At 55.8% G+C, this 27,231-nt stretch overlaps 1 protein-coding gene across 1 annotated transcript; it reads right to left on the reverse strand.

Annotated features, from left to right (window-relative positions):
- Positions 1-1,271: 1,271 nt before the first annotated feature.
- LOC100341843 (L-gulonolactone oxidase) lies at positions 1,272-26,921 on the reverse strand. Its single transcript, XM_008249274.5, has 12 exons — positions 26,805-26,921; positions 25,764-25,865; positions 22,882-23,007; positions 21,461-21,555; positions 20,954-21,044; positions 18,347-18,532; positions 11,922-12,029; positions 10,975-11,051; positions 6,637-6,786; positions 5,658-5,822; positions 3,066-3,156; positions 1,272-2,519 (listed from the first exon to the last, which is right to left on the reverse strand). Exons 1-12 carry the CDS (start codon positions 26,805-26,807, stop codon positions 2,391-2,393), a joined length of 1,323 nt encoding a protein of 440 aa, XP_008247496.2. The 5' UTR covers positions 26,808-26,921; the 3' UTR covers positions 1,272-2,390.
- Between the last annotated feature and the right edge of the window lie 310 nt (positions 26,922-27,231).

Consider the following 27,231-nt stretch of genomic DNA (forward strand, 5'->3'; position numbering starts at 1 on the left):
CTGAGTTAGCTGCTGTCCCTTGTTGTGCACGTGTGGAGCAAAAAATATAAAATATGAACAATTTTAAAGATTTATTTTGGGGCCGGCACTGTGGCACAGCGAATTAATGCTCTGGCCTGAAGCACCAGCATGCCATATGGGCACTGGTTCTAGTCCCAGCTGCTCCTCTTCTGATCCAGCTCTCTGCTATGGCCTGGGATATCAGTAGAAGATGCCCCAAGTCCTTGGGCCTCTGCACTGTGTGGGAGACCCGGAGGAAGCTCCTGGCTCCTGGCTTCAGATCAGCGCAGCTCCAGCTGTTGCAGCCAACTGGGGTATGAACCATTGGATGGAAGACCTCTCTCTCTCTCTCTCTCTCTCTCTCTTTCTCTGCCTCTTCTCTCTGTGTATAACTTGCCTTTCAAGTAAACAAAAAAGATTTATTTGTTTATTTGAAAGGCAGAGTTACAGAGAGACAGAGGCAGAGAGAAAGAGAGGGAGAGAGGTGTCTTCCATCCACTGGTTCACTCCCCAAATGGCTGTAACAGCCAGGACTGGGCCAATGAAAATCTGGCACCAACTACTCCATCCGGGTCTCCCAGGTGGGCACAGGGGCCCAAGGCCTTGGGGCATCTGCCACTGCCTTCCCAGGGGCGTTGGCAGGGAGCTGGACTGGAAGCAGCACTCTGCTCTTGGGATGCTGGTGTTGCAAGCAGTGGCTTAATCTGCGGCTCCACGACACTGGCCTCTCTCTGTTTCTTGACTTGGAGGGCTCCCGCATTCCGGCTGCTGTGAATAATGCCGCTAGGAACACGGTGTATAAATCTCTCTGCCAGGTTCTGCCTTCACTTCCTTGGGGCCTATGTCCAGACATAGAATTGCTGGATCACATGGCAATTCTGTTTTTTGAGGAATTCTATTTTTGTACCTTTCGCTACAGTGGCTGCACCACCTCCGCGTCCACCAGCAATGCACAAGGATACCAATTCCTTGGAATCCTCCCCGACACTTGCTGTTTTCTGTTGTTGCTGTTAATATCAGTCCTAATGGGTGTGAAGTGGTATCTCATTATGGTTTTATTTGCATTTCTTGATGATTAGTGATATCAAGCATCTTTTCATGTGCTTATTGGCCATTTGTGTATCTGCAGAAATAAATATTCAAGTCGTTTGCTCTTGGTGTTACTGGTTGTATTTCTGTTGGTGAGTTGTAGGTACTTTGAATATTAACACTTCATGAGATACATAATTGGAATATAAATTTCTTGAGGGCAGGACTCTATCTTAATGTTCTTTTTTTTTTTAATTTTTTTGTATTTATTTGAGAGGTAGAGTTACAGACAGAGAGAGGGAGAGACAGAGAGAAAGGTCTTCCATCCACAGGTTCTCTTCCCAAATGGCCACGATGACCAAGGCTGGGCCGATCTGAAGCCAGGAGCTTCTCCAGGTCCCATGTGGGTGCAGGGGCCCAAGGACTTGGCCCATCTTCTACTGCTTTCCCAGGCCACAGCAGAGAGCTGGATTGGAAGCGGAGCAGCCAGGACTAGAAGGCGCCCCTATGGGATGCCGGCGCTTCAGGCCAGGGCTTTAACCCGCTGCACCACAGCGCCAACCCCTTAATGTTCTTTTAATTCCCCTAAAGCACTTGGCACATGGTAGGTGCTCAAAGAGTGCTCCACGAAGCCCACAGGTGTGGTAGGCCAGAGACAGATCAAAGTTAGGCTTGAAAAAGGAACATGAAGAGCATGTGCGGGGCGGTCAAGACTATCGCTCCAGGAAGGAATCCAGGGAGCCAGGGAGCCCTCCGCTCCCGAGGGGGGACCTTGCCAGTGAGGAGGACGGAGCAGAGAGGAGTCAGCTGTGGGTCTTTATTGAGAAGAAGGTGAGCAGAGCCCCATTCCCCACCCCTCAGCTGGCCCGTGGCAGGTCATAGTACGCGACATCACACGTCTAGGCCAATCCATGGTGGAGACGGAGTCCCGGGTCAGGGGGCGCTCATCTGAACATGTGAAAGGTCCTCATGTGTGAGAGAAAGCAGAGCGCAGCCCCCCAGGAACCCTGTGCCCAGCACTCGCCAAGGGGCCTTTCTACAGCGGTGCAGGGGACCCCTGGAGTTACAGAGCACGGGAATTTCCCTCATGCTCAGCCCAGATTAACTGCATGTTGGGGCCCCATTCTGGGAGCAGGGGATGTGAGTGTAGGCTGGGGAAGGGGAGCTGTCATGGAGATGTGGGCAGGAATCTGGGGGTGAGGCCAGCTTCTGCGTGGGGCGCTCTGGGGGAAAGGGAGGTAAGAGAAGGAAGGCCTTGTCCAGAGCCCCGCCTGGCAGCGTGGGGTCGGGAGGGGCGGTGTGTTCCCCACGGGGCCGGGGCCTGCGGCCAGGTCAGGGGAGGGGGCTTGTGTGCGCCTGCTTCAGTAGAACACCTTTTCCAGGTACGTGTTCAGGAACATCCCGGTGGGGTCCAGCTTCTCGCGGATGGCACAGAACTTGGGAAAAGCAGGATACATTTTCTCAAAGTCCTTCCGGGTACAATTATGGGCCTGTGGAAACAACCAGATACCTTGGTCTGGGCCCTATAACTGTGTCTGTGAGCCTGTGTGTGTGACACGTGCATTCGTACGTGTACACACACACACACACACACACCGTGGAGACCCAGAGAGGAGTTGCTCTCGGAAGGTAAAGGGGAAAGTCTGAACTCTATTCCTGCTGCCACCCAGCAGTGTCTCCAGGTGGGAACTCTCCCCGGTTCCACAGCTAATTAGTGTCACCTCCGAGAGACTCACTTCCCCCTCTGTAAAATGGGCTCACTGATCCCCTCACTGTCCTGTGCATGGGGTTTCCAGGACAGCAGATAAAGCGAAAGGCGACGCATTTCCCTGAAACCCCGAGGGCTTGGAATCACGGGGCTTTGGAGCAATGGCGCAGAGAGGCGGGCTGGGTACCAGCCGGCGAAGGCCATGCTCAGCCCCAGCACTTCCTGAACAGGGGCCAGCAGGGGAACAAGGCAGAGAGGCGCCCCCTGGTGGACACTACGTGCATAGCACCCCCTGCAGCTCTAGGGAGGCTCTGGACCCAATTCTTACCTTGGCCCAGTGGGGCCTGCCCCCCACCTTCTTCATGATGGTCTCGTAGGCCAGCCAATAGTCCAGCCGTGGCACGTCCTTGCCATAGGGCCTGGAAGGGGGCAGAGGAGGTAAACCCCTGTCTTTGCTGTTGTGTGCCTCATCAGGCACCTGTGTCTGCCCTTCACAAGGGCTGTGAATGGGAAGGCCAAGTTCTGCCTGCAGGACACAGGGAAGCAGCGACCCGACGTCCTGAGGGTTTTCGCTCACTGCTTATCTCAAGGATTCTGAAAAACTGTATGTCTGCTCATGTATTTTTTCACTGGTATCTGAAAGCTAATGTGGATTTAAATAGCTACAAAGGGTATGTGCACACACATGCCAGCCAGTATCGTGAGTTCTACATCTATCCATTGATGGCAGTAGCAGAAAAAGATTCCAGAAAGTTCCAAAAAGACATGTACATGTCTAACAGGTACAGACATTTGTCGTGTCATCATTCTCTAAACAATACACCATAACATGTATTCACATGGCATTTGCAGTTTATTAGGTGTTGAAAATAATCTAGAGATGATTTAACACAGACAGGTGGTGGGTGTGTAGGTTATAAGCCAGTACTATGCCATTTTATGTTGGAGACTTGAGCACCCATGAAAATTGGTATCTGTTGAGGGTCCTGTGGACACCTAGGGATACCTGAACATACAAGGATTCTTCAAAAAGTGTATGGAAAATGAATAAAAAGTTAAGTTCATTTTAGTGCAAAAAATTTGAAATCCATGCATACGAAGGATCTTTGAAAAGTTCAAGGGAATTGTGTATTATGAAAAAGGTATGCATGGATTTCAAAACATTGGGGACCAAAATAGACATCCTTTTTAAAAAAATCAATTTATTGGGGCCGGCACTGTGGCTCACTTGATTAATCCTCTGCCTGCGGCGCTGGCACCCCAGGTTCTAGTCCCGGTTGGGGTGCCAGATTCTGTCCTGGCTGCTCCTCTTCCAGTCCAGCTCTCTGCTGTGGCCAGGGAGTACAGTGGAGGATGGCCCAAGTGCTTGGGCCCTGCACCCCATGGGAGACCAGGAAGAAGCACCTGGCTCCTGGCTTCAGATCAGTGGCCGTGACAGTCATTTGGGGAGTGAACCAATGGAAGGAAGACCTTTCTCTCTGTCTCTCTCTCTCTCACTGTCTATAACTCTACCTGTCAAATAAAAAAATAATCTATTTTCATTTTATTTGAAAAAGAGAGAGCATGAGAGCAAGAGAGAGAAATACCTGCCACCCCCTGGTTCACTCCCCAAATGCCTACAACAGCTGGCCTGGGCCAGGCTGAAGCCAACGGCTGGGAACTCTACCAGTTCTCCTACGTGGCTGGCAGTTACCCAAGGACTAGAGGCATCACCTATGGCACCTATACCAAGTACTTGAACATCCAGGGTGCACACGGGCAGGAAGCCTGGACTGGAACCAGGCACTGTAGTGTGGAATGCAGGTGTCCGGAGTGACAGCGAACACCCACCTCTACACTCACCTTCGAATTCTCTCTTCCGTGGTCCTTGTGAAGTATCCTCATCCCTACATACTACTGTGGCTATCTATTTGACTTAGTGTTACTATCTCCGCAGCACCTCATTTGATGTTTGGAAAACGTGGCCATATAAATTAATGGGCAGCACTGGTCGGGTCTCACCACCCAACTAGAAAAAGTCCAACTTCATTTTTAAAAATTCAAATAACCATGGGGAAATATATCCTCATGATAACTTTCTCACTTCTGAATTTGAATTTGCAGGTAGGGAAAAGATAAGCAGACAGACAGGTGGGGGCTGAGCGGCCCCTCTCTGCCTCTTCCACGTGTCTTTCGGAAACTCTTCCCTGGCTCTCTGGGACTCCCCAGGGAGTGCCTCCCTCAGCCCTCCCTTGGGCCTGCTGGAAGTCTGGGGGTTTGAATGCTGGAGACACGCACCACAGTGTGGGTCAGGGCTGCCAAGAGGATGGTGTTCATGGGGGGAGGGCAGTTCTGGAGGAGAGCAGAGGAGGTGGAGGGAAGAGGGGGGAGGACGGTGCATTTAGGCAGGGCATTCTAGAAGAGATGGACGACTTAAACCACCATGGACATAAGCCTCATTCTGGAGCCCACTGCCTAGCTGGCCAGGATAAAGGTAAGGCAGACTGGCCAGCGGGGTATGAGCAGTGCCTGGTGGAGCTGGGCTCGATGGGCAAAGGCGACCACGGCAGGCAACGAGCATTGAGTACCATCTTCATCTCTGGCCTCAGCACGTTTCTCAACACAGCGTTCCAGGCTGTCAGAATCATCGGCCACAGTGAGCACAAGGAGACAGAATGTATGTCAGTCCATCGCATGAGCGTCATACATGTTCATGCATGACTTCTCTGGACATTACCGTAATACAGGCTGGAAGCGGCATACGTCACAAGGGTCTACAGACAGGAAGTGCGACGGGAACCCGGAGGGGAGAGGCTGTCTCCTGCTGCCTGCCACGATCAGTGACGTCCCCACAGAAAGAGGCCTTAGAACAGGCATGGAGAGACGAGGCAGGAGAGGGCCCCTTTCAGGTCCCAGGGGACAGCAGCCGGCGCCCTCGCACCTGTACATGATGATGTTGATGTAGCAGCTCTCCCTCTGAAAGCAAGGGCTCAGCAGGATGTCGTCGCCCCGGGCAAAGCGCACCTCCACGGGGTAGTGGGCCACCACCTCGGGGTGCGCCTCCAGCATGGCCTTCAGCTCCAGCAGGGCCTCTTTGGTCTTCTCTCTGCACAGAGTCCAGGTCTCAGCAGGGCAAGGGGCTGACAGGCACCGCCCTGGACTCTGCACGGACCCCTGGGACAGCTCCACAGCGACCCACCCCTCACGGCTGGGCCGGAAGCCTTTCTTCCGGAAGTGGAGCCTGTGGCTGCATCTCCCTGGAGATGTCCCTCCTGCTTGGCTGGTCCCCAGAGCCCTGCTAAACCAGGGGTCCCCTCTCATTCCCCCTCCCCGCCCCCCGCCACAGCTCTCTCAGGTCCCTGGGTCTCCTTTTCTTCCCTCTGATCCCAAAACTTGTGTTTTTGTAATATTCCTGCCTGGAGAGTCTGGTGGGCCAAGCCCTGGAATGCAGTAAGAGAGGCATCGCCTGGGCCCGCTGGAGACAAGGGCAGGGGGAATTCAGGGGAAAGGTGCAGCAGTTAGGGTCCCTCCCTACTCAGGGCAACCAGCCCCCAGCACGCTGGGGGTGCGCTGCCGGCCGAGGGAAGGAGACAGGGAGCCCTGAGCTCCAAACCTACCACTGCCCGCCTCGTGGCTGGAGAGGGGCAGGCAGGGCGATGGTGGGGGCTCCGTGACTGGCTCTCCCCAAGAGCCAGCTCTCCCCAGCTCCAGGCTGGTCCCAGGAGCACTGGGAGACGACTAAGAGCCTGTGGGCCCCACTAATAATGGGTGGGACTTGGAGCTGCGTGCATAGCTGGGAGGGGAGTCCTTTAACCTTAAACACAGGAGTGGGGGTTCTCAAGGAGGGGAGAGGTGAGGGTGCTGGCCGCCGGCGCCAGCTTCTGTCACACGGGCAGCCTGGCCACGGGACAGAGCCCTACCTGGGGATGGCCCAGTCCTGCACGTGCTGCTTGAAGCGGCATTCGTAGGTGAAGATGCGGTGGCTGAGGTCGCTGCTCTCCTTCTTGCGGGTGAACAGGAGCCAGAAGAAGAAGCGATTGATCCAGCCCACCAGGCACGGCAGGAAGGTGCTGCGGGGGCAGGCGGACGAGGGCATCAGGCGTGTATGCGCAGGCGCACACGAGAGCCCTGGCCCCAGCGCGCACGGCTGCCCGGGCCACAGATAGCCCACACTGCAGGCCCAGGGCTCTCGTGGATGGCTGTTTGGCTTGTCTTCAGTGCCACTGCCGCCTCATGCCACAACACGGGTGTGACAAGGGTCTTTGTCCCAAAGCCTTACCAGCTGCTTGGAGCAAAGGATAGGTAGAGCTCTGCCTTCAGTTGTTGCCAGGTGAATTTCCATAAAGACTGGGGGACTCACCCGCCTTCCATACTTTGGAAGCCTTTTTTTTTTAACCCCTTGACTTTTTGTTCTAGAAATTCACTCATCAAGTCATCGTCTTCAAAATCTGTGACTCAACACACACACGCACACACACATGCACACACACACACATGTACACACACATGTATGTATACATACATACACATATACATACACACATCCACACATGCAAACACACAAATATACACACGTACACATACATACACAAGCATACAAGCACACATGTACACATCCATGCACACACGTACACACATGTGTGAAAATGCATGCACATATGAGGTTACTTTGAAAAGTTCACAGAAAGTGGAATTTAAAAGTCAGGCTATTTTGGTGCAAAAACATTTTGAAATCCACGTAAATGACAGGGTCTTCAAAAAGTTCATGAAACATGTATGTCATGAAAAACTATGTATTTGTCTCAAAAGTTTTTTGCACTGAAAAGCTTAATGTTTTCATTCCATTTGCGCTGAACGCTCCCTCAGTTCCTTTCTTGCCTCTCTCAGCGTATCTGTGAGGGTTCGCTGCAGACATGTAGACAGACAAGCAAACAAGGTCAGCGCTCACTGCCGGTGCAGTCAGACCCAGCACCTGTGGGTCCACCCGGAAGGGAGGGAGGGAGGGAGCTCTCGCTGGGGGCTGGGCACTGCCAGCCCCTTCCTCCTGTGTGTCCTGCATGGTGAGCACTGACCAACACCTGTGTCTGCACGTGACGCGCGGGTCTTGAAGGCATAGACCCCACCGGGGGCCGTCAGATGCTCACCCACTGTGCTGCGTGCACGCAAGGCTCAGGGACACAGGGAAGAGGAGGGGAGCCAGCAGGGGGGTGCACACTTCAAGACTGCGTCCCTGCACGTGTGACGTCCTCTGCACGCAGAGGAGGGAGAGGCTCAGGCCGGAGGCCGCAGAGAGGCAAAGAGGCAGCCTCAGGAAAGGCTGCTCTCAGATCCACAGCACAGACTCTGCGGGGCAGTGGAGGCCCTGAGCGGGCTCTGGACAGAGGGGTCAAGGTCCGGAGGCCTGTTCTGGGGACAGCTGGCAGGAGGCCCCCCCCACCCCCCCAGCCAGCTCAGGCCAGCACTCTGCTCCTGCCTGCTCTGGGCCCTGCAGGAGTGGGCCTCCCCCGAGGGTGGGCGGATGGACAAAGGACAGCTTTGAGGCCCTGCTGGGCTGAGCTGGCTCCAGTTGCCTCCTTTGCCACTCAAGCCTGGAGCTCTAGCTGCCTGCCAGCAGCCAGGCTGCGAGGTCCGTCCCAGCCTCTCGCGTGGGCAGGGCAGCCAGTCCCACGGGGTCATCCACATGGGGCCACTAAAGGCTCCACTCAGAGGGCTAGGCCTGGCGGTGGGGTTTTCTTGGCCGGGTTAAACTGCCAGGCCCTTCCTCTCTGGCATGGTTGCCACCTGCCACCCCCCCCCCCAGCCTCTCCACAGGCCTGTCCAACTCCCCACAGCTGTCGCGTCACCCTCCGTCACCCAGGCGTGCCCTCGGCTGTCAGAGCTGACACACAGCGCACAGTCGGAGCCTCCACGTGCTGCTGGAGCAGCGAGGGGCATGTTGTCAGTGAGCAGGCTCCACACGGACGTGGAGCTGAATCTGCCCGCAAGTCGGTAGTCGCCACCAGTCCAGTTCTGCACTACAGATGAGTACATCATGGTCCAGATGAGCCGAGCAATTTTCCCAGGGTCACCCAGCAGGCAAGCGAGGGAGGGGAGATCAGAGTCCAGGTCCAGTGGAGCCCAGAGCCCATGCACCTGCCACTGGCCCAAGCTGCCCAAGTCTCCGTACGGCCTGCGGAAGGGGCCCTCTTCTCTGTCAAGGTAGCCACCAGCCCTTCACACGACATTTCTTGCACAGGTACCCATGAGCCTCCTGCCAGCGTCAGGGGCTATTAGGGCGGGGAATGGAGGGGAATGGGACAGCAAGGGCCCTACCCTCAGGCGTGCAGTCTTGGAGAGAAGCAGCTAGGGCACCACCCATTTCCCAAAGTTTTCTTCCTGCTCCTCCCGGGCCCCAGCTCAGGGAGCACCGAGAACTGCAATGGGGGGTTCAGCACTGCTCAGCTGGAGCCACGGGGCGGGGCTGAGCTCAGAGGCCCCGCAGCTGTCTCACAGCTTCCTGGTGGTTGGCTGAGCTGTGACAACTGTGATTTACAGCCCAATTTACATGGCTGCTTCCTGGGCTCCATGGCGGCAGACACAGGCACATAAAGCTGTCAGCCGCTGTGATGGAAGCCGAAGCCCTGGAGAGAAAGCCTACTGGGCACTTTCCCCTCTCAGCCCAGATCCATCATCTGGAGGGAGCAGTGTCCTCGCTGCGCCTTGGCCCTCCCTGCCCGCATCCAGAGAGTCTTGTCGTGCGGCCCTGGGCAACATCCAGGCCTCCAGGTTCTGTTGGCAGAACCTGAGTGTCCTGGGTGTCCCAGTGAGCCCTGGGAGCCCATCCTGGCTGCTCGTGAATTACCCTCCGAAAATACCTCCCGGAGTCTCAGTTTCCCTGTTTATAAGTTAACGATGACTGCATCGCCCACTTGGGATGCTGCCGAGGCAACAAGGAGCGACGCATACCCAGTACCCAGTGCAGTGTCTGGAATGCAGTAAACCCCAGCACGCTGCACCTGCAGAAGAGGTGCTAATGATGGGAAGGGAAGCTAATGATGCCGGCTGCCCACGCAGAGGCATGTGAGGATGAATGGATGCTGGCAACCTGAGTTGACATCATGAAAAGGAAGTCACAGAATGTGTTCTGGCCCATCAAATGGCTTAGCGGAGAGCTGGGCTGGCAGCATCTGGGGTGCAGTGGGGGAGAAAGGAAAGGGGGCTTGTATGTGGCTGGAGAGTTCACCAGGACCAGAGCTCAGATCTTGCCTTTAGACCTGTTCCCTTTTACCTGACTTGGCCTTCAGGTTGTGGCAACATGAAGAAGCCAAGGTCATGTATCACCTCGGGCCCCCGGCTGGGGGTGTAGTAACTATCGCCACAAGGTGTGCAGGTGAATTATCGTCCACAGGAGCTTATTAGTTGAGTTTGCATTAGAAAATGGCGGACCTGTGGGCTAAATTCATGTTGGCCAAGTAGCAACTAGGACTGACCCCAAAGGTGGATGCCTCCCAGGCTGGGCTGCAGTATCTTTCTTCTGGAACTCGAGGATACAGCTGCCTCCCGCCTGAGACTGAAATGTACATCACTCTGTCATACCCTAGCCTTACTCTTAATTCCTAGGATGGCACTTGCTTATAACATGATGCCACTGCAAGCATAGTTACCTATTTATTTTGCTAATTATCTTTCTACATTGCAGAGCAAAGACTCTGTCTGCTGGGCCAACTCTATTTAGTGATATTTGCAAGTTCCTCCTAGAGTAAGAGTCCTCCCAGTCCCTCCTCTCTACAGGGCCTGCAGAGTTTGCCCATTCATTCTTCCATGTTATAGAGCATCCTTTGTGCCAGGCCCTGAGCTTGGAACTGGAAATACAACGACAAGGGCAGCATCTGGAAGTCCTGGAAGTCTGTGGCTCACTAGAAAGGAGGTCAGGCTTGAGGACCTTGGAGAAGGTGGGAGGTCTGAGCTGGGCATGGGAGGGAAGCTGGCCATTCCCTAGCCCAACAACAGAAAGGCCTCCCAGGAGGGAGGAACGGCCGTAGTCCTGGCTGATTTCATCCCACGGTTAGCAGGGCAGTAGGGGGCAATGGTTAAGGGCAGGGGCTCCACTTGTTTCTTTGGAGCTTGCCACGTGATTAAAAGGTACAGTCAGGGTCAGAAATCACTGCCTTAGACCCAAGAGGCCGATATGCATTCAAGGTCAGATGTTCGTCTCCTGATGAACGCCACCCTCAACAGCATGCGGCAGACATGGGGGCAAAGTACCATTGCTTTCCTACCTTGTCCACAGCAGGAACTCCAGTAAGTAGAACCCAATGGCGTAGTCCCAAAACCAGTTGGCTGAAGAGGAAGGGGGCTGGGAAGCAGAATTTGACATCAGTTTGGGCCCAGAGCTGAGCTGCCTCCTGACCTGTTTCTCACGGTGTCCTGTAAGCGCGAGCTGGGTCCCGGGAGCAGCTTTGTGCGCGGTGGGGAGGGGGTGCCCCACCTACCCTCACTTTTCAGCAGCATAGCTAATTCCCATGCCCCATCCCCTTTCATTTTATGTGTTTGTTTAAATATTTGTTCATGGACTTTATGTAAGACAGAGACACGCATCCGGCCCTTGTCTTGCTAGCCTGTGAGTAGGTGCTCAGCCTTCAGGAACCATGGGCTCCACTCGTACAGCAGACACGGAGGTCTTTATCCAACCCGTCCCATGAACACGCACCCTCAGTGAAGGCTTTGTTTCCTTCTCCTGAGAAGCAGCCTGCTTGCTAAGGACTCGGGGAGAGACAAACTGTCTGTCTCTCCGCTCTGCTTGTACACCCGGAGCAGGGCAGATGGGGGTGTAGGAGGGGAGGTGGGAGGTCGGGACAGTTTCCAAGGGCTGCTCCAGCTGTCTAGGACGCCACTCTCTGTCTTGCCTGTTCTGTCCTCTGCCTCCCTCCTCTGTATCTAGGCTGTCCCCGCACCCTTACAGATCCCTACCCCCGGACACACTGGGCCAGCACTTTCTTCTTCCTGCCACTCCCTGGCCTTTCTGCTTCTCCTCTCGTGCTCAGTGACTCCCTCTTGTTCCCTGCCCTCCTCTCCCTGATGGCCAGGATGACAAGTATGGGTCACCCGGGAGCAGAGAGGGTGGGGGGACTCCGGGGGTGGGTGCGGCTGGGGAAGGCGGTTGCCGGTCGCTGGCCACCACCTGCTCCAGGACACGGCGCGGGCACAGGCAGGCTGCTGCAGCTACCTTGTCAGTGTGGTCCTGGTAGATGACGCTGACGTTCTCGCTATGAGGGAACCAGAGGAAGCGGAAGTACTCCGATTTCTTCAGGTGGGTGTCCAGGTTGTCGAGCACCTGCACATAGGAGGGAAGGGGAGAGATGGCGTCGGTCACAGAGACAGGGCTGGGAGTCCTGGGAGTCAGGGCCCAAGTGGGCCACAGTTCTTCCCCTTGAAAAGAAAATACTTAATATTGCCAAGTAACATGGGAAGAGCATTAAAATACACTGGGCATTAAAATGGTTCACTTCCATATTGACTTCCATGAGTAGCTTAGAGGAGAGTGATTTTTTTTTAAAAGATTTATTTATTAGGCCGGCGCCGCGGCTCACTAGGCTAATCCTCCGCCTTGCGGCGCCGGCACACCGGGTTCTAGTCCCGGTCAGGGCGCCAGATTCTGTCCCGGTTGCCCCTCTTCCAGGCCAGCTCTCTGCTGTGGCCAGGGAGTGCAGTGGAGGATGGCCCAAGTACTTGGACCCTGCACCCCATGGGAGACCAGGATAAGTACCTGGCTCCTGCCATCGGACCAGTGCGGTGCGCCTGCCGCAGCACACCGGCCACGGTGGCCATTGGAGGGTGAACCAACGGCAAAGGAAGACCTCTCTCTCTCTCTCTCTCACACACACTGTCCACTCTGCCTGTCAAAAAAAAAAAAAAAGATTTATTTATTTATTTGAGAGGCAGAGTTACAGACAGAGAAAGGGAGAGACAAAGAGAGAGATCGTCCATTTGCTGGTTCACTCCCCAAATGGCCGCAATGGCTGGAGCTGGGCTGATCTGAAGCCAGGAGCCAGGAGCTTCTTCTAGGTCTCCCATGTGGGTGCAGGGACCCAAGCATTTGGGCCATCCTCTACTGCTTTCCCTGCCATTAGCAGGGAGCTGGACTGGAAGTGGAGGAGCCAGGACTTGAAGCAGTGCTCATATGGGATGCTGGCACTGTGGCTTAACCCACTGTATCACAGCACCAAGCACTAACACAGTTTTGAGCAGAATTCAAAAATCAACTCAGGCCAGTGTTGTAGCACAATGGATTAGGCCGCCATTCGCAACACTGGCCTCCCATAGGGAGTGCTGATTGCAGTCCTGGCTGCTCCACTTCTGATCCAGCTCCCTGCTAATGTGCCTGGGGAAGTAGCAGAAGATGACCCAAGTGCTTGGGGTCCTGCTACCCATCTGGGAGACCCAGATGGAGTCCTTCACTCCTGGCTTTGGCCTGGCCCAGCCCTGGGGGACTGAACCAGCAGATGGAAGATCTCTCTCTCTCTCTTGCTCTCTCTCTCTGTCTTTCAAATAAATAAAATAAATCTTTAAGGAAAAACCATCTTGAGATGCCTTTCAGAGAAGCGGTACTTGGGAGCATGGCATTGAATTTGAGATGGACCCCACACTGCATGGGTTGGGGTAATGGGGAAAATGCCAGAAGAGGGTGGACTTGAAACCAATCCTCAATGCACTCACCATTGAGTTGCTATGGACCGAACACTACCAAAGATGCTTCCGTGATGATCTCGGCCCTCTAGAAACTGACCGCCCCACAGGAAAGGGGAGAAGATGAGTGTCAGAAGGTGGTGACAGCATTCATGGGGAAGACAGGTGCGACCAGCACTCCCAGCCTGGAAGGTCCAAGACTAACGTGGATGCTGGTAATCACCCTTCAGGAGTGTCCATTCTCTCCCCAACCCCCGAACATGTCAGGGGGAGAAGGAGTGTGGGTGTCTCTCCCTGAGGCTGTGAAGGCAGTGAGGACAGGGGATCCTTTTCATCTCACATCCCTCCAGCACAGTTGACAAGTCCACGGCCAAAGTCACAGCAGGTCCGTGGGGACCCAGGAGGACTGACCCTGGAGATGTACCCTGCACCCTCCTATGGGTCTCCTTGGGCTCTTCTGAACTTGGCACTGGATTTGGCGCAGGTGTACTATAAACATGCGTGAGCGGGAAGGAAGGAAACTGGACAGGAAGAAAAGGGAATGCACAGAGAGAAAAATGGTGGATGAACTAAATCTTCAGACCTGGCCTCACAGGTGGGAAGCAACGGCCATACTCCTTTGTCCTGGCTCCCTGTGCTCCTTGTGTGCTCCCGTATGGCTCAGCACCACCAGCCACCCTGGAGGCCCTGGCTGTCGAGAGCTGGCCCACATGAAAAAGGACCCAAGTCTGGGGCCTTGTGTGCGTGCTGGGGCAGCCCCTGGACAGAGCCAGGCACGAAGGGTACCAAGGTCTGCAGCCCCAGCAGAGGGAGGACAGTTCTCTGGGGGCCATCAATGGCAAGAAACCAGAGGCAGATAGAAATGCACAAACAAGGGGCCCGCTCTCTTCCTGTTGGTTCTCAAGGTCCCTCATGCTCTGGGAAATCAGGTCTAATTATTATTCCTTTGGGATTAGAGAGAAAAGCTCCCAGGCATAGAGGGCTGGGAGAAACTGCTCCCATGACAACGTGCTGCCTGCTCACGGCTCCCTTCCTCCTCCTCTGTGCAGCGGCTTCCGGGAGGGAGCAAGGTCTGGGTGCTGTCTTTCCAGCATCTTAATCTTCCCCTCTTTCCTCCCAACTGTGCTCAGTCCCCAACGAAGAGGAGCGACTGAAAGCCGATTTAAAAAGGAGCTATTTATGGCGCACAGCCCTCGCAGTAAATCACAGGGAGTCCTTTTTGTGGTCTGTGAGGCTGGCTCGAGGCCTGTGCTGTGCCGCTGTGGGGCCAATGCCGGGTCAGTACTGGGGGGATGAAGGCAGTGACCGCTTTGGGGGAAGGAGAGAGGATTCGTCCAGGCTGAGTTGACTCACAGGTGAGTAGGGACGAGTGACGCACGTCCTGCTCCGCCAGCCCTTGTGGGATGAGCTGGATTCAGCGGGGGGAACTACAGGGACTTTCTCATCGGGGTGCACAGCTTCCTTGGGGAGAAGGCCCAAGAACTTTCATCAGATGCCCCAAAGGAGAGGCACAGGAATGCCAGACACGACTGTCACTCCCTAGGGTAGGGCGGAGAAGTGGCGATGTGGCTTGTCGTCCACGAGCTGCACTGGCTACAAAACATCAGAGCTGAAGGACCTCAGCAATGCTCAAGTCAGACAAAGAAACTGGAACCCAGAGACTTTGAGACACTTGGTCAAGGTCATGGGCTTGCTTTACACTTTGTGGAGAGTTTAGGGTTGTGTACTTCTGTGAGTGCATGCGTGTACATGTGTATGTGTTGGGGAGGTGGGAGACAGCCCCAGATCACTCTCTTAGAACTAGGGCTTGGTAGTGTCAATGTCAGCCCTTCTCAGTGCGCTCACAGGAGGAGCAGGGAGAGGAAGGCCCTGGGTACCAGGACACGGTCCAGGTGCCACCTCCGTAGAGATATGTCATGTAGATATTCCCGTAGAGGCATGGGGGCCAGAGCCGGGCCTCTGGCAAAACAAGGCAGTTGTTTTTTATCTCTGGGTCTAAATGCTCATCTGCAAATTTAGCACATTCTGAGCCTCGTGGGACACAGGGAAGTGGATTCGCCAGCTGGACAGGGTCACAGCCCCTTGCTGGCCGGAGAAACTCTGCTGCCCTCTTCCTCACCTGAGCTGTGCATTAACCCTATCCAGCCCAGCAGTCCTTGCAGAGTCAGCAACAGCTTCCTGACACTGCCATGAGGGCAGCGGTCCCTGCTAGCCACAGCACTTCACCTTGCTGACCCCTCTCTCCCGGGCACTGGCACCCATGGTGTCCAGGGCGCCACCTCCCCTCAGCGGCTCCGCTCCGCTCCTCTCCAGCCAAGCCCTCCAGCTCTGTCCTCACTCCTCCTTATCCTCTCAGCACTGAGAGCCTCTGTCTGCTGTCACCCAAGCCCACGCTCTGCGGTGATCCCACTGCTCCTGTGGTCTGTCATCCAGGGGGCTGGCGGCCTCTGCTATGGGCTGGGCTCTGTCCCCTCTGCCCTCGCTCCTGCACTGAAGCCCTAAGCCCCAGGACCTCAGAGTGTGTCTGTACTTGGAGACAGGGCCTTTAAAGAGAGAATTACGGTAAAACAAGGTGGCACAGGTGGGCCTAGTCCAGTCTGAAGGGTGTCCTTCTAAGGCGATTAGGACCCAGACACCTAGAGGGAAGGCCTCATGAGGACACAGGGAGAAGTCAGCCAACTACAAACCCAGTGAGAGGCCTCAGAGGAAGCCAGCGGCTTGCGCTCAGACATCTGGCCTGCAGAACCACAGCAGGGCTAATTGTCTCAGGTGCATACCACTCCGCGGCATTTGTTCCGGCAGCTCCAACAAACTATCACAGCCCCTCAGGCTGCACCTCCACCCCGGCCCTGGCCCAGGTCCTGCCCTTCCATCAGCTGCTCCTGACACCTCCACTTGAGACACCTGAAAGTCAAACTGAGCACGTGACTTGCTGCCCACACTTGCTGGACCTCCCGGGTTCTCCAGCTGGGCAGTGGCCCTGCCATCCCCGACTTGCCCCTCCTTCCTTCTCACTGCTCGTCCTCGGTTGCTGGGTCCTGATTCGCTCTGGGTCCAGGACTCGGCTTTGTGTTCCAGCCCCTTGAGTGCCTCCCCAGGCCATGCCCTCTCTGCCTGGCCTCTTCCAAACCTCCTGCTGCTGCTGCTGGCTTTGGACGTGGTCTTTGCCCTGGCCCCTTCCCCCAGGCTCTTTGGACCCGATGGTTGCTGTGAACGGTTTCATCGGATCCTGGAAACTGTTTCCCGTTTCAAATCCCGAGGGCAGTCTCGCAGGTGTGCTAGCCCTGGAGGCTCCAGGTTCATTACTGCAGTGATCTCCATCAGCCATGTCTGGGTCTGTGCTTGGCCTCAGAGAAGGAGCCAAGGTGGGGAGTCCTGTAACTTCCCCTGCATGTTATTTCTGTTCTTCCCTGTCCATAAAAACCCTTGAACCTAGAAAGCTACTGTGCTTGGCTCGGAAGCAGCAGGGATAAGGGCAGTTGGAGATCTGGTATCTCTGCAGCCCAGCCCAGGGCAGGAAGAGGCTGAGGGGCAGGGGGCACGGCAGCCGCTGCTCTGAGCGAGAGCTACTGAAGAGAAGCTGGGATGCCCGCGTTTCCCGGTGTGGGGCTGGGAAGGGTTCCTTGGGTTGCACCCCTGTCGGGGGGTCCCTGCCACATCCTACAGGATAGAGTGGTCATCCCACAAATAGAGAAAGGAAAGGCCTGGAATCACAGAGGCAGGAGGGCTGGAGGGAAGGGGAGCTCACAGCGGTATTTCACGGGACTGGGGGTTAGCTCTTAGCTGTATGAGGCCCAAAGGCTGACCCCCTCACAGCTGTCCATCAGCGTGCCTGGCACTGAGTGGAAGGCAGAACGCAAATGCTTGGAAAGCCCTGCCTGGTGTGAACAAATGGCCCTAATGAGCTATTTGACTCTAAGTAGGGGTCTTCTAGATTTAAGGCTGTTGCCCCGTGGCTAATACATTAGAAACGCCAGTGGTAATGGTTTTAGACCCAGTGCTAGGTAATAATAGTTTCATTTATCTCTACCTCAGTGCCATGGGGCAGGTTTTAACGCTAAAGTAGACACTTTCTATGCATTACCTGATTTAATCCTTAGATTCAACGCTTTAATGTAAATGTTGCTAATTCTCTTTTCAGATGAGGAAAGTAAGGCTCAGCAATGTTACACGACCAGTTCAAGGTTACAGCCTAGAAGTGGCAGAGCCAGTTTGCAAGGCCAGGCTCATTTGATTCCAAAGACCACAGTCATGTTGGATCAATGTGGCTGACATCAGTGCCAAGTCCACCTGTACAGGTGTCTGCACATATTGAACAATAAGGTGGCAATGGAAGAACCTGAACTCTAAGGAACTTGGAAACACAGATTGAAGTCCTATAGCTTAGCAATTACCTTCATACACCCACCCACCCATCCATCCACTCATCCACCCATTCCTTCCATCCATCCATCCACTCATCCATCCATCCATCGCTATTGAATGAACAATAGTGATGTTGCTTTCATTCATTCAAAAATCACTGTTATCCATCCTTCCTGTCTCCCTTCATCCAAATCCAAACACCTGCATGTAGCCTTAGACACTGCCTGAAGTTTACTCCAGTTCTCTTGTCTGGAGGGAACCATTATGAAGGGTGCCCTGTGCAGTCTCTGGCTCAGGGCAGTTGAGAGTTAACAAGCTCCCTGGGGCTGGCAGCTCACACTTGGCTCCAGTGTCAAGTCTCTACCCAACCCCCTCTCTTACCCACACCTCTTCCCAACCCTGCAGTTCCTCTGAGTTTCACTGTGTTGCTCAGAAGGGTTCTGGCCAAGGTATCCCTAGGGCTAAGAAGGTGTGGTGAGGACCATGCCATCTGTGTGCTGGGCCTGAAGACCCAAGGGGCTGTCAGGGGGGCGTGGCCTGCTTGTCAAGGTCCTCCATTTCTTCTCCGAGGCTGAGTAGTAGCAAGCAAGGGGCCAGTACCTCTTTCAGGGTTGAGGGGAAGGACGTCTCCTGCAGGTGGAACTGGGGCACGCATTGCAGGGTGATGGTGAGGATGACTCCAAGGCAGCCCAGGTGCACCCGTGCAGCTTGGAAAATCTCCGCATTGCTTGACTCAGAACATTCCAGAATAGTCCCGTCAGCCGTCAGCAGGGTCAGGGCCACCACCTGGGAGAACAGCCACACTTCAGAACCCCTTGTGGCCACGGCCCTCACTTCCCTGTTTGTCCTGGGATGGGAGACCAGGGATCACCTATTCCCAGAGGATCTTAGAGATCTGGCCACAGATCCCAGCCAGGCCTACTGTCACAGCCCCATGGGTGACAGTCATGGGTGAGAGAGAACGGGGAATGGGGACAGCGAGGCAGAGGGGTGGGCCTTCATCGCATGAGGTTACCGGGGACCCCGCTGGCCCGTCCTCCCGGGCCGCTGCCACACTCCTCCTGCAGGCAGCACAGCGTGGCCGGCAGCAAGCCTTTCTCTGCCTGGAGGAGCCCGAGAGACGACCAAGCTACAACGAGCAGCGCGTTCCTGGGGAAAGTTCTCAGCAGGGCAGTGAGCGCATGAGGGCGTGGGTCGGTCACGTTCCTCCTGCCCTCTGTCCTACCACAGCCCAACAGCACGGTCCCCACTGCCCCCATGGCCTGTCGCTGCTTCTGAGCAGCTGGTCAACCATGCTTGGGCCTCCTCTCCTCCAGAGACCCTTGCCCCGAGGGCCTAGTTCTCACACCCAACCTTCCGGTTTCTCCACGGACTCAGGTGCACAGGTGGGAATGGAGGATGAAGCAGCCCCTTGCCCTTGGCCCCACTTCCGGGAGACCTTGGTCAAAGCCATTTGAGGACCTCACCACATTCTACCACCTGATCATTTGGATGGAAATTACTTTGGACGCCTGTAGTTGGCAGCTGGGTGTTGAGGCTGAGAGAAGATCAGGCTGAACTAATTCTGATTAGCAGTGTCCAAAGACCAGAGAGGAGAAACTGGCAGAAATGGGGCACCCTGGCCATCTGTGTAAGTGAGGGCGTCACGGGGATTTTGAACAAAAATCAGATTCTAAGACCCGAAGCAGAGGACGAGAGCTGGCCTGTGAAACACTTCAACAGGATTCAGGAACAAACAAAGGGCAGGCACTGTGCTCACTGTGTGACCGCGGGCATGTTACTCAACCTCTCTGTTCCCTTGTCTATGAAATGAGGGTATTTCAGAGGACTGGCAAGAATCAAATGAGAGACTATGTCAAGGATGTAGCCCTGTAGGTAGCAAGGCTGCCAGACCGCTTGTCCTCGCACCCTGCCACTGTGTGTGAAACAGCCTGCAGGCTTCGCCCCGGCTTCCAGGCTGGCCCCGCTGGGTGTCCTAGAGAAGGGAACAGGAAGTCTGATGTGCGTTTGGCTTTGAGGCCCCTCCCAGAGTTATGTTCACGCTCTGCGGATCACTTCGTAGAAGGTGGGCAACGTCAGTCCTGAATAGAAAACTAAGACTGGGGTCAACCCTTGTTGGAGGGGACAATGGCCATGAAGACCCTGAGCACCCAGAAATCAGGCCCTGCCTCATGTTGCGAGTTAAAGCTGTTCGCTGTCCAGAGGCCGGTGCCTTAGACTTCCCCCATCTCATTTACTCTTCACCACCCCAGTGTGATCGACCCCATTTCGACGATGATCTTTACAGGAATGCCCAGAGACGTTGAGCCACCTACCTACAAGTGAACAGCCAACGAGAAACAAAGCCAAGTTTGAACCCAGGTCTGAGGCCAAAACCTAGGCTCCCTTCAAGTTCTCCATGCTGGATGCTCCTGGAGTTTCATGACTGCTTTTTTTTTTTTTTTTTTTTTTTTTTTTTGGACAGGCAGAGTGGACAGCGAGAGAGAGAGATGGAGAGAAAAGTCTTCCTTTGCCGTTGGTTCACCCTCCAATGGCTGCCGTGGCTGGCGCGCTGCGGCCAGTGCACTGCGCTGATCTGATGGCAGGAGCCAGGTGCTTCTCCTGGTCTCCCATGGGGTGCAGGGCCCAAGCACTTGGGCCATCCTCCACTGCACTCCCTGGCCACAGCAGAGAGCTGGCCTGGAAGAGGGGCAACCGGGACAGAATCCGGCGCCCCAACCGGGACTAGAACCCCGTGTGCCGGCGCTGCTAGGCGGAGGATTAGCCTATTGAGCCACGTCGCCGGCCATGACTGCTTTTTGATAAAGGTCAGGTGGGAATTCTATGCCCCCATGTACACCCACCACAGCGCCTGCCACCTCCTGTCCCACTGGCCTGGACAGCCCATTTTCCTGCCGGCTCCCTGCAGGCTTGTTTCAGTGGGGGTGGGGGCTCTTACTTGGACAGGGCCAGGCCGTGCTTGTCCAGCTGGGGGTGCAGGTCAGCTTGCCCATTGCTTGTGTGCTGGCTCCTGGGAGGTGGTGGTTGGCAGGTGTCTTAGGACTGATACGGCGACAACATGCTTGGGGCACCTTAATGTCTGTGGCGGTGCAGGAGGTTTATGCTTCTGGGGCCACCTGCTGGGTCTCCGCCCCAGAGGGGGCTGGGCTGGGTTCAGGGGCCCACATGGAGCTGAGCCTGCTCTGCTAGGGAAGCAGGTGGACTCACCTGGGTGGCCAGGATGCCATGCTTGATGCCCGTGTTGTGTGTTCCGGACCCAATGACACCAGCTGCGGTCACATCTGACACTGCTCCCAGGCTAGGCTCAGCAGGAGAGAGAAAGAGGGACACAAGAGAGCAGTGAGGGACAACAGGCACACCTAGATGGCGGTACAAGGCCCCTCAGGGCAGCAGAGCTTGGCATCTCCTGCCTGCGACCTCATCCAGGCTGTCACGGGGGAGGCTGGCTCTGGCATCTGGGCCCTAACCCGTGCCTGCCTCAGCCTGTTCAACACCGTTATTTCACACCAGCTCCACTGTGGTGTGTTGTACTCCCACATGACACTTGGGAGCTGGGGAGACAGGCACCCTGAAGGGGGTAATGGGGCCCAGATGGGGATGCCCCTGGGGAAGTGCTCCTCTCCTTGTCTTGCTAGGTGCAGGGGTGTCTGGCCCAGGCCAAGGCAGGGGGCGGCAGGCAGCCCTGACCCTCTGGGGAATGGCGGGGGCTCTTACTTGGACAGGGCCAGGCCGTGCTTGTCCAGCTGGGGGTGCAGGTCAGCCAGGAGGATGCCGGCCTCCACAGTCACCTGCTGCTTCTCCTTGTCCACCTGCAAGAGATCAACACGGGCTTGGAGGAGCCAAGCTGACGCCAGCCCCTGCCCTGCAGCCGGGCTCCTTGGGAGGATGCATGTGGCTTGTCCCAGCCTGTGCTTAGCTTCAGCCACCTCTTGCTGCAGGCCGCCAAAGGAAGCCTTCTCAGAGGAGAGAACAGCGCGGAGAGTGTGTCCAGGCTCACTCTGCAGGGCCGGGCCTGGGAAGCAGCCACACCTGTGCTTCTCCCTCTCCCTCCCCAGGCCCGAGGGTAGAATCCTGTGTGTAGTTATGCAAAGGAACCAACTAAAGAGGGTTTATCCTGTAAGGTCTGGGCCTTGCTGGGCAGAGTTCAAATTCTCCACTTATCCTCACCTTGGGAAAAGGGGTGAAGGGGATGAGATAGCTGTTTGGTGCCTGGGGTGGGTAAAGATGCAGCCTCGGGCAGTAGGAATGATCTCTCCATTGTTGGGGGGTGGGGAGGAGGGATGACTGACATCTAGGACTTGAAGTCATTTGCCCAAGGTCACTCAAGCATTCTAGTCAGAACTGAGATGGGAATCCACTTCTGCCTGACTCATTCCATTGACCCTGGACAAAGAGCTTGGTAAATTCCGTTTCTGGAGCCCAGTCCTCCCGAATCGGCAAGCAGAGTTAATTAGTGCCATAACTGATGCATTGCCAGGATGTTTCCTAAGAGGGGGAGAGCGTCAGCCTGAGCAAATAGAAATAGAGAGAAATCCAGCACCTCGTTAGCAGGGTCATGGGAAGGGGAGATGGTCTGGCAACAGTTACAGCTTAGGGAAGCCGGCCCCAGCAGGTGAGACCAGGAGTCCACATCTGCCCAGCATCCGGACTGGCTAGGGCATTTACCAGGTGCTGGTTGCATTGCATGCACAGTATCTCAGCCTGGAGCTGGCCTCAGTTCTGAATCTGTGCCCAGCTCTGCTGGAGATGGGCTGTATGACCCCAGGCAAGCCCCTGATCTGCAGTTTCTCCCTCTGTAAAACTGGCTGGGTGCTACTTTGGGCCCTGCTGCATGTCATTGTGACTCTGCCTTTCAGAGGCCCCCACTCACTGCTCCTGTTCTAGAGTAGTGGAGGAAGAGGCTTTGGCAGGGGTGGGGGCGGGGGTGAACTGGGGTGGACATGCTCTGTGTAGCCTCAAGGGGGTGAAGCCGACCTGACAACAGGCGCAGGGTTCAGGTGGGCCAGGAATCAGAGTCCCTCTAGGGTGGCAGGGGCATGGTGAGGAGGAGGACTGAGGTTCCATTCTTGCCCTGGGGGCAGGGATGGAGGCTGAGGCTGGGGCAAGCAGAGGTTGGGAGCCGAGGCTCCGGGTACCTGGAGGACTCTGTTCATCTTGCCCATGTGGATCATGAAGCCATCAGTGCAGGCGATGTCCGAGGGGGAGTGGCCGCCACCCACCACCTTCACCCGCTTCTTCTGCTGTCTGGCTAGGGTCAGCACCTGCCAAGATGAGAGCAAGAGTCCATCCTTCATCGAGAGGCAGCCAGAGAGCATGCAGGGCTCTGGCTCGGTCTGCAGGGGGCGCGGGAGGCCCAGGGAGTGCAGCTGCAGCCTTCCAGGGCCCGCCCTGCCTGGCTCTGGGTTGCTGTGCCAGCCACTCCTGCAAAGCAAGCCAGAGAGAAGGGCGAGGAAGTGAAGGAGACGGAGAACTAAGGGACAAGGCTCAGGCTCATTCTAGCCCGTGCTGCTTGAGGCTTCTCTAAAGGCAAACTCCATTATATATTTCTCTCTCTCTTTCTTTCTCCCTCCTTTCCTTCTTTCCTTCCTTCCTTCCTTCCTTCCTTCCTTCCTTCCTTCCTTCCTTCCTTCCTTCCTTCCTTCCTTCCTTTCCTTCTCTTTCTTCTTTCTTGAGATTTATGTATTTATTTGAGAGGCAGAGTTACAGAAAGAGAGAGACAGAGATAGAGAAGTCTTCCACCTGCTGGTTCACTCCCCAAGTGGCCTCAATGGCTGGAGCTAGGATGATCCAAAGCCAGGAGCCAGGAGCTTCTTCCAGGTCTCCCGCATGGGTACAGGGGCCCAAGCACTTGTGTCATCTTTCACTGCTATCCCAGGCCATAGCAGAGAGCTGGATCAGAAGTGGAGCAGCCGGGACTAGAACCAGCACCCATATGGGATGCTGGCACTGCAGGCAGAGGCTTAGCCTACTTGCTGCCGACCCTTCCATCACATTTTTCACCAGCGCCAAACCTTCCAAGGGAGCCCCAGGGTTCTAGGGATAAGATCTAGGTTCCTTATCTTGGCGATAAGGCCCTAGACAGTGTTCCTCAAGGGCAGGGACAGTGGCTGAATTCCACCTTGCAGATCGGAGGCACAAGCAGTCTCTCAGGCTTGTTGAAGCAAGACTGGACAATGCAGACCATCACTCAAATGGATCCAGTCACGTTCACCGTCATGTCCTTGCTCAAACACCCTAGCGTCCATGCCAGGGAACACCGGAGTGACAACTTAGTCCACGAGGGCTTCTGCGGGGGGACTGCGAAATGCCACGCTGTGCTTGTCTCCCACATCTCCCCCACCCCCCACCAGAGCTGCACGGCCGCACGACAAGGGCATCTGTCTCACTTGGTCTAGCATCATTTCCTGGCAGCTTCCTGGACCACACAACCCAGCTTTCTTTCCACCTGACCCTGCTAGCCCTCTGTGGAAACATCCACCTGCTGTACCCAGCCTGTGAGGCCTCTTAGTGAGGCAGGAAGCTTGTGCCCGGGGCCATTCAGGCGCGCCTCCAGCTGGCTCCCTCCCCTCCTGCTGAAGCCAGCGTGGCAGCGTTCAAGGCCCTCTGATCCACCCCAAATCTCTCTGCTTCCAAGTCCCCACCCACGCTCCCTGCAGCCACCCCCCACACTCTCCCCTCACTCTCTTTATGCCTCCCCAGCACGCTGCTCAACTCTTGTCCTCCCTCGAGGGCCCGGGTAGTAGCCACTTGGCCTCTCTGTAGTGTTTCCTGCATGAGAAGTTAGGGGCTGTGAGCTCAGATATGCTCTGAGTTGAGTCTTGGCCCTGATACTTAATAGAATGAAAACGTTACAGAACCGGTCTGAGCCCCACTTTGCTCATCTATAAAATGGGGGTGACAATCACCACTCCCCACAGGCACGTTGTGAGGATCGCTGAGGCGATAGATCCCAAGTGAGATGATCGCTTCGTGGTGACCGCTACCTCTGACCACCCCGCCACACACATTGCCATCACACAGGCGCACACGCCCTCAGTGAATTTCTCCCTCCCCTGTGCTCTGCGGGAACCAACACCTGCATCCTATGGAGCTGGTCGTGTGCATAAGTGCAGACTTCCTAAGGGTACAGATGGGGTTTCAGTCATTTATCTGTTCATCCGCTTACTCATTCCTTCAACATTTACTAAGTACTTCCTGTGGACTAAGCACAGCGCCACCAGGTGGTGAGTATGTGACAGAGCAGGACAAGCATGGGCTGATGTCCTTGGAGGGAGGGAGTTAAAAGCCAGACTGTCTGTTCAAGTCAACGAAATAACTGAAAATTATGAACAGGCGATGAAGAAATGAGCGAGGAGCGGAGATGGAATTGGGGACACACTTCAGAGAAGGAAGTCTGGGGACTCTTCAGAGGAGGCGAGGTCCACCCTGAGGTATAACGGGTGCTGGCTGTGGCACGTGCATCCGCAGGAGAACAGAACAGAAACAGGGGACCAGAGAGGAGGCCTCATGGGCCAGGGCGAGGGAGGAGCGATGATGGCCTGGGCTGCAGGGATAGACGGTGGACTCTGCCAGCCCGATCGAGGTAGCTCTTGCTCAGGCGAGATCAGGTTAGAGGAGGCGCCGGCGCCCACTTCCTGCCTTTTCATTTGAGCAGTCAGGGACGGTGTACAGAGATGAGGAAACGCTGAGACAGAACAGGTCAAAGGCAAAAAGAAAAACGTTATTCTGGGTACATCAGGTTGGGGTGACTTTGAACCATGAAAGAGAACTCATGTGAGTCTTTAGAGATCTGTCCTTGGCAAAGTGAGTTGTGCAGATCGGAGGTGGCTGCTGGGTGGAGCTGGAGCGGGAGCCCTGGTCTAGCCACCTGCACTGCGCTCACACCTGGCCAGCGGCAGTGCTGGGCGGGGAGGCCGGGTCTGAGCCCAGGCAGTCCCATCTCCAGCCTCGTGTCTGGGGCCAGGCTCCGGTCTCCGCGGCTGAGCCATCCTGGCACAGAACAGAGACAGACGCTCACCTCTTTGATCTCTTCCACTGATGTGGGCTGATAGTACATCTCTGGACAACAGCCATAGGTCCTCGCCCAGTTTTGGAACTGGAACCCTTTGTGGCCGTGCACCTGTGCCAGGAAAAAAAAAAAAAACCAGGTCCCCATAGATAAGCAGCTAGGCACTGTGTGACTCCCCATCCCCCACCCTGTTACCATCCCCCACTCTCCACCTTCACAGATGGTGGGGGGGGGGCGCTGAGGTCACAGCCCTGAAGCTAGGCTCTCATTTGCCCTTATCACCTCTCAGGGCCCCTGGTATGGCCCTGTGGAGGGTCTCCTGATATAGTCTGTGGTGGATATTTATGGTCAGACGTACAGACCATAGGGAAAGTCTGCCCGTTCTTAGGGGAGAGAAGAGGTAACAGGTGGAGGATAATGAGAAAGCAGGATCAGGGCTTCTGCCCCTGCTTCAGGGCTCCCTGGGGAGGGGCCAGGTAGAGGGTTTCTGTGGCTGGGAGGATGGGCAGGGAAGGGGCTGCATGAGCCGGTGCTGGGGGCCGAAGAAGGACTTGGGACTGGCCCTCCGCTTCCCCACTTGACTTCTCAGCACGGAAGCCGTGTGTTTGGGAGACTCCCTTCTTGGTCTTGGCCCCACAGCATGGAGTCCTGGGGATCAGACTCCCTTCTGTTGGACACCTGCTGTGCTGCCTGGCACTGTGCCGGGACCCTCTACTTAGCACGTCTTGTTTGGACCTTACACTAAGGCCATGAAGTTGGTAACCTGCTCTTTTTTTCAGAAGCCGAGACTGAGGCTCAGAGAGGTGAAATAACTCCCCCACCCCCCACCCCCGAGCTCACACAGCAACCAAGTGATGCCAATGGAGTCCAGCCCAGGCCTTCCTCTCCCATGCCTGCTGCTCTTCTAACATCTCCCCGGAGCCTCAAGGTCCCCCCTCCCCCAAGTCCCCAGCCTTGGCTTACTTTTGCCCCACTCCTACCCCCCACCCCGCACCTGCTTGCAGACCCACTGTGGACCCAGCCTGCTGGACTGACTGACCCGGCCCCTACCATGACTCCAGTGATCAGTGGCCTTGGCTGGTTCCGGCTCCTCTGTGAACAAAGCCCCGGAGAGCAGGCCCAGGGTGCGATGACCTTGGTGCTGGGCTGGCTTTGCAGCTGTCACACACCAAGGGGCTTTGGGGCCGGCATAAATAGGTAAACAGGGCTGGGATAGACTCCACCCCCAACAAGATAAGGGCCATCAGTGCAAACAGCAGCGCAGGCCCGCCCCTGCCCCAGCCCCCTCCTAGGACAGGACGCTGGAAAGAATTTGAGCCGTGACTGCTCTGTTCCTGGAAGCTGCCTGAGCTCTGAGCCCAGCGCTAGGCATTCTGCAGCCCTGGAACAGCACAGCCTCCTGCCTAGGTTCTTTTTTTTTTTTTTTTATTTGACAGGCAGAGTGGACAGTGAGAGAGAGAGACAGAGAGAAAGGTCT

This window comes from Oryctolagus cuniculus, chromosome 2, assembly GCF_051225735.1.
Source record: "Oryctolagus cuniculus isolate XC-2025 breed Fujian yellow rabbit chromosome 2, ASM5122573v1, whole genome shotgun sequence".
In the NCBI taxonomy this organism is placed as follows: domain Eukaryota; kingdom Metazoa; phylum Chordata; class Mammalia; order Lagomorpha; family Leporidae; genus Oryctolagus; species Oryctolagus cuniculus.

Excerpts from the sequence above, each read along its gene's own strand:
- LOC100341843 (XM_008249274.5), bottom strand. Across the intron at positions 21,556-22,881 it reads AGATGAACAGAGTCCTCCAG|GTGGACAAGGAGAAGCAGCA; the intron begins GTACCCGGAGCC and ends GATCTCTTGCAG. Across the intron at positions 6,787-10,974 it reads GAGTTCCTGCTGTGGACAAG|CACCTTCCTGCCGTGCCTGG; the intron begins GTAGGAAAGCAA and ends CTGCCCCCGCAG.